Source organism: Globicephala melas, chromosome 17 (genome assembly GCF_963455315.2).
Source record: "Globicephala melas chromosome 17, mGloMel1.2, whole genome shotgun sequence".
Taxonomy (NCBI): Eukaryota; Metazoa; Chordata; class Mammalia; order Artiodactyla; family Delphinidae; genus Globicephala; species Globicephala melas.
This window is the reverse complement of record NC_083330.1, coordinates 79,332,832-79,343,870: the sequence shown is the minus strand read 5'-3', so window position 1 is coordinate 79,343,870 and position 11,039 is coordinate 79,332,832. Positions and strand designations below refer to the sequence as shown.

Here is an 11,039-nt window from a genome sequence, read left to right as displayed (position 1 = left end):
TCTCTCCACTCCGGTCAGTGTTTCCGCTTTCTCTAACAGCTAGTTCTCTGCTTCCTGTCCCACGTTCACTGCTGGCTGGACTCCCAGCATTCAGGGCAATGTTGACCACACTGCACTGGACACCCCGGGAGCTCTGAGGGCAGGGATCTTCGTCCCAGAGTCCTCTGCAAACCTGTATTCCCATCACACAATAGCTCAAATGGGTATATTGAGAAACTTAATTTATTTCCATGATGGGCGCTGAACGATCTGGAGCTGGAACCCCGTCTCCTGCCCCTTCCCCTCTGTCCCAGAGGAAGAGGGGCTTGGCCAGGAGGGCCAGCTGGGACCTGAACAGGCCCAGGGTGGCTCCTTGGCTTGAGGACCCATTCAGGCAGGACAGCAAGCAGACACTGGGCAGGGTCACTTGGGTGGCCGATATGCCAGCTTCCGGCTCTTCAGGACTGACCACTTATGCCGCTTCATGGCATAGACCAGGGGCAAAAGCAAGCCCATCATCATCAACATCTGGGGGGGGAGGCAGGCTCAGAGGAGGGAGGCAGGAAGGAGCCCTGCCCAGCTCCCAGCCCCTCCCCCAGGCCCACTGTGCCCCTCCGCCCAGCCCTCTCACCTTGAGCCCCATGCGTTTGCGATGGTCATGTTCTGGTTCAGATGTCCAGCGCAGGAAGGTACTCACGTCCTTGGCTACCTGGGACATGGTAGCTGGGGTGCCTGGACCAAGGACAAGTGGTACGAGCTGCCCGTGGGTGTCCCTGCCCAATTTGGGGTAGCCCAAAGAGCATCCTCCACCATGGGGCAGAGACGGGTTCCTGCCCACAGCTTCAAAAGGGATGGGACCCACCCTACCACCAGCCAGCACACAGATGGCCTCAAGGCTGCCCATGAGCCTCCTCAGAAACACACAGTGTCCCAGCCAAGGAAGGTGCAGGCACTCTTGGGCCAAGAACACCAGGAGAGCATCCCTGGCAGTGGGGAAAGTAGGACCCAGCTTGCCCACCCCCAGCGTGGGGGCCTCTCACCGTCGTCAAACTCCAAGACTTCATTGTAGATGGGAGGCGCCATGCCAATGGCCTGGCCAGGAAAATAGGGATTGAAGTGGAGGCCTTCTCGCAGCGACACCCCAGTGGGTGGCTCACAGTAGCCCGTGAGTAGGGAGAAGACGTAGTCCTCACCACCGTGCCTGGGACCAGATTGGGGTCTCCTCAGCCCCTGGCATGAGGCAGCCCTTCCCGCCGTCCCCCGCCACACACACACCCGGCCACCGCAGGCCAGTACCTAGCTCGCACGACGTAGCTGAGGTCAGGGGGCAGTGCTCCGTTGTTGGCCGCTCGTGCAGCCTCAGGGTTGGGGTATGGTTTGGGGAAGTAGTCAGACAGCTTCCCCGGCCGCATGAACATCTCCCCGTTCTCGTTGGGGCCGTCCTCAACCTCCACCTGCCACCAAGAGCCCCATCACAACCCTGCTGTCCAGCACAGCAGGAGCCCCGATCTGTGGGTCGTCGGCATCCCCACGTCCCCACCTCCTCAGCCAGCGCCTTAGCTTCATCCTCTGTGTAGCACACGCCCACCAGGTGGCGGTAAGCCACGTAGTCCATGCTGTGGCAGGAGGAGCACACCTGCTTGTACACCTGGAAACCCCTCCGGATGCTAGAGACATACAAAGGGTTAAGGGCGCCGAGGATTCCACCCCACCCGGCCCACCCAGAAATTCCCCCAGCCAGCCACACACCTGGTGTGGTCCAGGGAGGAGAGGAGGCCGCGGTGGGACCACGGATAGCTGGGGGGGTGCAACTCCAGGTCACTGGCACTCACCGCTGAATGCAGAGCCACAGCCAGCCCTGCACCCCCTGCCGCCAGCATGCCAAGCGCTGACAGAATCACTTTCCGGCCCCGGGACGGGCCAGACTTCGACGACAGGGACACTGCCTGCAAGAGTCCCGCTCAGCGCCTGCCAGAACACCACCCAGCCCTACCTGGGGATCTGACTCTCAGCACCTACCTCTCCCAACTCAGGCACCCAGCACCGGCCACCTCCCGCGCCACTGCCCTCCCCACCCTCCCCGCTGCGGACCCCTCGACCGGAATTCGGCCCTGAGGGCGGGGGGGGGGGGTTGTGAGGCGTGTTCTTAGATCCTGCGCCAGGAATCGGGCCGAAGTGAGCAAGGGTGCTGGGGCAGGCCAAGGTCACAAGCAGCTGGCCGAGATCAGGCTGAGGTCACTTTAGGACGCGGGCCCAGTCTGGAAGGCCGGAGAGGGGAGCGGGCCTGGGCGCGCCCCCCGGGGGAGCGCCCAGTCCCGAGCCGGCAGCGAGCCCGCCCCGCCGCCCCCCACGCTCGGCACCAGGTGCCTGTGCTGCTCGGAGGGGTGGGAGCGCAGCCCTGCTCCCAAGGTCGGCAGGCAGCGGGAGTCCGGCCAGGGCGGGGGCCCGGGTGCGAAGGCTGCTCCCGCGCTGCCCGGCCCGCGCCCGGAGCCTCCCAGCGGTGACCTTCACCGGCCTGCGGGTCCGCGCGGCGGCCAGGGTTAAGACCAGCTCTCACCTGGGGTGTTCGCAGTGGGAGCTGCCCGGGCCGCGCACCGCTCAGCAGACCCCGGGACCGCGCGCCCGGCAGCCCCGCGCCCCGCGGGCCCAGCCCTAACCCGCGAAGCGAAGCCACCGCCGCTGCCGCCATATTGCCCCTCTTCAGCGCGGCCGCCGCTACCGTGGGCCTCTGCGGCGCCGAAAGAGCTTAAACATCGCGAGAACCGGGGAGCGTGGGAGGGCGCGGGGCGGGGGCGAGGCGGGGCTCTGTCAGTCAGGGCCGGGCACCGCCTCGCCGCGCTACTCCGGTCGTCGTGGAAACCAGCGGTTGGGCGGGTCCTCGTTGCGTCTCTCTGTTGCCGTGACAACTCCCAACAACCCTGGTTTCCCTGATCCCGCCGCTGGTCTCCGGGGCTCAGCGGTGCTGCGCCCCCCACGCCCGGACGCCCCCAACCCGGAATCCACCGCTTTTCGAAGGCATCGCACGCTTTCGTCCAGCAACATTTCCAGACCTGGCGCAGTGGCAGAACACCCTCACTGCAAAGCACTGATATTACTTAAGCAGTCAGGTGATCCCCTGGAAGGCCCCTCTCGCCGAGCCCACTCAACTTGCCCAGTGCCAGTAGCCTATTCCCCGAGGCTGTTGAAGGCAATTACTGGCAAGTGTTGTAGTTTCAAAGCTGTAATCTCCCTGAGGCAATGGAGAACAGCTGGGGCAAATAACAGACTAACCAAAAAGCTTAAAAGGAAGAACTGGGGAATACATTGTCCACAGGGGCGTTGAAAAGCCCTACAAACTTCCGGAATACCGTTGGTCAAAAACATAAGTAAGGGCTGTGCATATACTCATGAAAGACCTGACCTTGAGTTTCTGTGCACAGGTGAAGCCTAAAGCAGAGTTGTAAACTGCCTGGCTGAATTCCGAGAGCATGTCCCACATACACACAGAGCCACTTGGGAATGACAGAGATTTATTGGTTCCAGACACTTAAGGAAATTTCTGTCCAATCATTTATCTGACCACTAAGCTAACCAGGCAGAGACTTCAGTGGCTACCCATGACAAATAATAGACTTGACAGAATTAGTTCAGAAAAGCCAATACACAAACACAACTACCATAGCAGCAACAGCAACAAAACCTGGAACCTGATTTCCAGAAATGCCACATTATATCATTGAAAATGTCTAGTTTTCAACAAAAAATTATGAGACATCCAAAGAAACAAGAAGGTCTGGCCTATAAATAGGGAAAAAAGAACCAATCAATAGAAACTATCTCTAGGGAATCTTAACTATTTAAATATGTTTGGGGGGATAAACTGGAAGATTGAGATTGACATATACATACTACTATGTATAAAATAGATAATTAATGAGGACTGAGGACCTACTGTATAGCACAGGGAACTCTACTCAATACTCTGTAATGACCTATACGGGAAAAGAATCTACAAAAGAGTGGATATGTGTATATGTATAACTGATTCACTTTGCTGTGCAGCAGAAGCTAACACAATATTGTAAATCAACTATACTCCAATAAAAATTAAAAAAATAATAAAAAATTTTAATAAAAAACAATTAAATTTAAAAATATGTTCAAAGAGCTAAAGGAAACCATTATGTCTAAAGAACTAGAGGAAAGTATGAGAATAATATCTCATCAAATAGAGAATGTCAGTAAAAAGAAATTATAAACAGGATCCAAATGGAAATTATGGAGTTGAAATGTACAATAATGGAATTGAAAATTTTTACTTATGGGGTTCTACTGCAGATTTGAGCAGGTAGAAGAAAGAATTAGCAAACTTGAAGTTAGGTCGGTTGAGATTGTCTGGTCTGCAAAACAGAAAAAAAAAAATAGAGAGAAAAATTAACAGCGCCCCAGAGACCTGTGGGACACCATTAAGCATACCAACCTATACATAATTCTCAGGAGCAGAGGAGAAAGAGGGGCAAAAAGAATATTTGAAGAAATTGTGACTGAAAACTTTCCAAATTTGATGAAAAACATGGATCTACACATCCAGGAAGTTAAAAAACTCCAAGCAGGATGAAGTAAAAGAGGTCCACACCTGTACACATTATACATTGTTGAAAAGCAAAGAAAAGGAATCTTGAAAGCAGCAAGAGAGAAGTGACTCATCACATATAAGTGGTCCTCAATAAAATTAACAGAAGATTTCATACCAGAAACCATGGAGGCCAGAAGGTGGTGGTATGACATATTCCAAGTGCTGAAAGAACAAACTTGCCAACCGAGAATTCTATATCTGTCAAAATCATCTCTCACAACAAGGGGGCAGGGACTTCCTTGGCGGCACAGTGGTTAAGAATCTGCCTGCCAATCCAGGGGACATGGGTTCAAGCCCTGGTCCAGGAAGACCTCACTTGCCACGGGGCAACGAAGCCCATGCGCCACAACTAAGATCTCACAAGCTGTGTGGTGAGGCCAAAAAAAAAAAAAAAAAAATCTATGGGTATAGACACAGAATATATGAGGTGGAATATGTGGCAATAAATTAAGAAGGGGTAAACAGCTATACAGGAGCAACATCTTTTAATACAGTTAAAATTAATGTAATTTTAATCTAAATCAGATTGTTACAAATTAAGATGTCAGTTGTAATCCCAAGGGTAACCACTAAGAAAATAACTCAAAAAATGTAGTCAAAGAAATAACAAAGGAATTAAAGTTGTTCACTGGAAAATAACACACACACACACACACACACACAAAGACAATAATGAAGAAATTGGGGGCAAAAAAGACATAAGACACATAGAGAGCAAATATCAAGATAGCAGGTATAAATTGTACTATATTATTAGTTACGTTAAATGTAAATGGATTAAAGTCTCCAGTTAAAGGGAAGAGATTGGCACAGTGGATTTTTCTTTTTAAAGTCATGGTCCAACTATATAATGCCTATAAGAAACACACTTTATATTCAAAGACACAAATAGAAAGTAAAATTTGGAAAAAAGGACACTTCATCAACAGTAACCAAAACAGAGCTGGAGGGGCTATACTGATATCAGACAATATAAACTTTAAGACAAATGTTTATATTAGAGTTAAAGAAGGACATTTTATAATGAAAAAAGGATCCATTCATCAAGAAGAAATGACAGCTATAAAGATATATTTGCCTAACACAGCCCCAAAATACATGAAGCAAAACTGGACAGAATTGAAAGGAGAAATAGAAAATTTAACATAACAGTTGGAGACTTCAGTACCCCACTTTCAGTAATGGATAGAACAGCTAGACAGAATATCAGCAGGGAAAGAGGAGACTTGAACAACACAATAAGCCAACTAGACGTAACGGGCAGCAATGAAACACTCCAACAACAGAAGAGTACATATTCTTCCCAAGTGCACATGGAATATTCTTCAGGATAGATCATATGTTAGGCAATAAAACAAGTCTCAATAAATTTAAGAGTAGTAAAAGCATACAAAGTTTGTTTGCTGACTACAACAGAATGAAATTAGAAATCAATAACAGAAGGAGAGTAGGGAAATTCACAAGTATGTGAAAATTAAATGACATACTCCTAAATAAACAATTAGTCAAAGAAGAAATAACAGGGAGGGACTTCCCTGGTGGCTCAGTGGTTTAGAATCTGCCTGCCAATGCAGAGGACACGGGTTCAATCCCTGGCCCGGGAAGATCCCACATGCTGCAGAGCAACTAAGCCCATGAGCCACAACTACTGAGGCTGCACTCCAGAGCCCGTGGGTCACAACTACTGAAGCCCATGCGTCTAGAGCCTGTGCTCTGCAACAAGGAAAGCCAAGGCAATGAGAAGCCGCGCACCACAATGAAGAGTAGCTCCTGCTCACAACAACTAGAGAAAAGCCCGTGTGCAGCACCGAAGACCCAACACAGCCAAAAATAAAAATTAAATTAAAAAAAAAATCACAGGGAAAATTAGAAAATACTCTGAGATGAATAAAAACAAAAACACAACATACTAAAACTTAGCACCATCAAGAGAGCTGCTAAGAGGGAAATTTAGAGCTTTAAATTACTGTATTAAAAAAATAATAAGATCTTAAATAAATAACCTAACATTCTAACTTAAAAAACTACAAAAAGTAGACAATCTAAACCCAAAGTAAGCAGAAGGAAGGAAATAATAAAGATTAGAGCAGAAACAATTGAAACAGAGAATAGAAAAACAACAGAGAAAATAAACTAAAAGTTGATTCTTTAAAAAGATCAACGAAAATGACACACCTGTAGCTTGACTCACTAAGATTAAAAGAGAAGACTCAAATTGCTAAAATTAGAAATGAAAAAAGTGACATTACTACCAACCTTACTGAAATAAAAATGATCATAAGGTAACACCATAGATAATTTATGCCTCCAAATTAGATGACCTATATGAAATGGCCAGATTCCTAGAAAGATACAGACTGCCAAAACTGACTCAAGAAGAAGTAGAAAATCTAAATAGACCGATAACAACTAAAGAAACGGAACTAGTAATGAAATAACAACAACAACTTCCCAGAAAGAAAAGCCCAGGATGAGATGGCTTCACTGGTGAATTCTACCAAAATTAAGGAAGACTTAACTCCAATACTTCACAAACTCCTCCAAAAAATAGAAGATGAGGGAATACTTCCCAACTCATTATTTGAGATCAGTATTACCCTGACACTAAAACTAGACAACATATCATAGGAAAGAAAGCTACAGGCCAATATCCTATATGAATACAGATAACAAAAATCCTCAACAAAATATTAGCAAACTCAACCCAATGCTTGAAAAATGCAGTACGTCTTTTTCCCAGTGGGATTTATCTCAGTAATGTAAAGATAAATCAATGTAAACATCAATCAATGTATAAAAACGCTCAATATAACACATAATAGTAATAAAGGGGAAAGGACCACATTTGATCATTACAATAGACACAGAAAAAGCTTCTGAAAAAAAATCCAACACATTTTCGTGATGAAAACCTCAAAGAAACAGGAATACAGAGCAACTTCCTCAACCTGATAAAGGACATCTATGAAAACCTCATGGCTAATATACTCAATGGTGCAAGACTGAAAGCTTTCCTAGTAAGATTAGAGGGAAGAGAAGGATGTTCTTGCCACTTCTATTCAGCATTATATAGGAGGGTCTATCCAGGACAATTAGGCAGGAATATAAAATAAAAAGCATCTAAATTTGAAAGGAAGAAATGAAATTATATTTGCAGATAACATGAATTACATACAATTGACCCATGAACAACATGGGTTTGAACTGCGCAGGTCCACTTATACTCAGATTTTTTTTGCTAAATACACACTACAGTACTACACCATCTGCAGTTGGTGGAATCTGAGGATTTGGAACTGCAGATACAGAGGGCTGACTGTAGAGTTATAGGTGGATTTTCAACTTTGCAGAGGGTCGGCGCCCCTAACCCCTGCATTGTTCAAGGGTCAACTGTGAAATCCTAAGGAACACAAAAACTATTGATATTAGAGGTAATGGATGAGTTCATCAAGTTTGACTGAAGATCAATATACAGAAATCAGTTGTGTTTCTATACACCAGCAATGAACAAACTGAAAATGAAATTAAGAAACTAATTATATTTACAATAGCATCAAAAAATTAAATACTTAGGGGACTTCCCTGGTGGCGCAGCTGTTAAGAATCTGCCTGCCAATGCAGGGGACACGGGTTCGACCCCTGGTCTGGGAAGATCCCACACACTGCGGAGCAACTAAGCCCGCGAGCCACAACTACTGAGTCCGCGTACCGCAACTACTGTTTCACAGCTGACCCTTGAACAACGCAGGGGTTAGGGGCGCCCGACCCTCTGCAAAGTTGAAAATCCACCTATAACTCTAAAGTCAGCCCTCTATATCTGCAGTTCCGCGTGCTGCAACTACTGAACCCCGTGCACCTAGAGCCCGTGCTCCACAACAAGAGAAGCCAGAGCAATGAGCAGCCCATGCACCACAACAGAGTAGCCCCCACTCGCTACAAATAGAGAAAGCCTGTGTGCAGCAACGAAGACCCAATGCAGCCAAAAATAAATTAAAAGAAAAAATTAAATATTTAAGAATAAATTTAACAACCTTTGTACACTGAAAATTATAAAACATTACTGAAAGAAATTAAAGAAGACCTAAATAAATGTAAGGACATCCTGTGTTCACAGGTTGGAAGTCTTAATATTGCTAACATGTTAATACTTCCCATACTGAGTACAGTGATGAAATCTTGCACCCGCCCCTCTGTCTTGCCTGGGACACAAATGATCCCTTTGTCCAGTATATCCTGCCCATTAGTCACTTAGTAGCCATCTGGGTTATCAGATCATCTGTGGAGGCATCACAGTGTCTGTGTTCAAGTAAGTGACCCTTTTATTTTATTTATTTGTTTTTTCACATCTTTATTGGAGTATAATTGCTTTACAATGTTGTGTTAGTTTCTGCTGTATAACAAAGTGAATCAGCTCTATGCACACATATATCCCCATATCCCTTCCCCCTTGCATCTCCCTCCCACACTCCCTATCCCACCGCTCTAGGTGGTCACACAGCACCGAGCTGATCTCCCTGTGCAATGCGGCTGCTTCCTACTAGCTAGCTGTTTTACATTTAGTGACCCTTATTTTACCTAAGAATGGCTTCAAAGTGCAAGAGTAGCGGTGCTTGCGATTCAGGTACACCAAAGAGAAGCCTTTAAGTGAAATGAAGTGCTTCCTTTAAGCGAAAAGGTGAAAGTCCTCAACTTAATAAGGAAAGGAGAAAAATTGTATGCTGAGGTTGCTAAGATCTACGCTAAGAACCAATCTTCTATCCACGAAACTGTGAAGGAAAAAGAAATTCATGCTAGTTTTGCTGGTGCGCCTCAAAAACTGCAAAAGTTATGGCCGCAGTGCATGATAAGAATCTGGTTAAGATGGAAAAAGCATTAAGTTTGTGGGTGGAAGACACGAACAGATAGGATTCAGTACTATCCAGGGTTTCAGGCATCCCCTGGGAGTCTTGGAACCCAAGCCCCGAAGGTAAGGGGTACTACTGTACTGCATGAATCCATTCATGTCAAAGTCCAGATTCGGCAACTCTATAGCGGCAGAAAGTAGGTTAACGGTGCCAGGGGCTGAAAGGGGAGGGGGAAGTGGGGTACAGGGTTCCTTCTGGGGGGCAATAAAAATGTTCTGAAGAACAGGCAGGAGCTGGCCAGGCAGGCCTTGGAGACCAAGGTAAGGAGGTTTGATTTTATCCTGGAGGCGATAGGCATCCCCTGAAGAGAGACAAGGTGGACCGCAGGTCCAGGATAGGGTGAGGGCACCAGGGGAGGAGATGCACGCGGGGTGGGAGGTGTTCAGGTTGGGAAGAGATGACTTAAAGGTGACCATGGCACATCCAGGAGGCGGAGGTGACAGGACGTGGCCTCAGGACAGAGGCCTAGAGGAAAGACACGATCTGAGTGCAGGCATGAGGGTAGCTGGAGCCCGCAGGGGCGGCTCACAGAGAAAGGCCCCCAGGGCAGCCCTGGAGCCCCACCTTAAAGCCCCAGGTGGAATGGGGTGACTTCGCAAAGGGTCTGATAGAAGCACAGAGGAGACCTGGGACAGCCAGCCAATTGCAGGAGGACGTCTGCAGAGGGTCTGGTCGTGAGGAAGCTGCTGGGTGTCCTGAGGTGGGTCCCGCCTGGCTCAGGACCTCCCCAGTCTTGCACCCTAACCTGCCGGGCCCTCACCCCATATCATAAGACAGGAGCCCCCTGTGGAAGCCAAAAGGTCTGCCCCTGGACCTCCAGAAGGGCTCCCTCTGATTCTTCCCTTCTTTCATTCAAGAAATACGTAGGAATATTCCACCACGTCCCTGGCTCTGTGCTGGAAAAGAGGCAGGAAGAAAGACAAAGCCTGTGCCATAGAGCTGCTCTTCTGGGGCATGGGAGGCAAGCGACCGAGGAATGAGCACTTACTACCAACACAACAGACACACACACTTCTAGATGCACCCGGCTGCTCACCGCCTGAGAGCCCCATGTGAGCTGGGCTCAGCAATAGTCCCTCTTGAAGTGGACTGAGATGGCAGAAAACTCCAATAACAACGACTTAAACACAGTAGAAGTTTGTTTCTTTCTTGCAAATGAAGCCCAGTTGAGCAACCCTGGGCGACGGCTAACCCCAGTTTAGCAAGGGCTTTGGAGGGTCAGGGAGCCCCTGCTCATCTCCACCCCCAGCCTGGGCTGGAGCTCACATCCCAGACGTGCTTCCGGTTCCACGTGGCCCCGGGGAAGGAGAGAGAAGCGGCTCAGAGGGCCATCCTCTGTTTGAAGTCTCTGCAGGGAATTCACTCTTGAAGCTTCTGCGCAGGTCCTGTGGGCCACAGCAGCCACACGGCCACACCTAGCTGCACAGAGTCTGGCAGTGCGCCTGTGCCGTGACTAAGGAGAAGGGACGTGGGGGCCAGCGGCAAGCACCCTGAGTAAAGCCTGCGGGGCCTCATCCTCGCCCCCTGTACGTCTCATCTGT

General features: G+C 48.3%; 1 protein-coding gene across 1 annotated transcript; it reads right to left on the bottom strand.

Moving 5' to 3' along the window:
- Positions 1–204: 204 nt before the first annotated feature.
- On the bottom strand, positions 205–2,712 carry CYC1 (cytochrome c1). The gene is made up of 7 exons (XM_030876227.3): positions 2,537–2,712; positions 1,729–1,925; positions 1,520–1,646; positions 1,276–1,433; positions 1,020–1,180; positions 611–711; positions 205–507 (listed from the first exon to the last, which is right to left on the bottom strand). The coding sequence occupies exons 1-7, from the start codon at positions 2,666–2,668 to the stop codon at positions 403–405; spliced, it is 981 nt and encodes a 326-aa protein (XP_030732087.1). The 5' UTR covers positions 2,669–2,712; the 3' UTR covers positions 205–402.
- Positions 2,713–11,039: the final 8,327 nt, after the last annotated feature.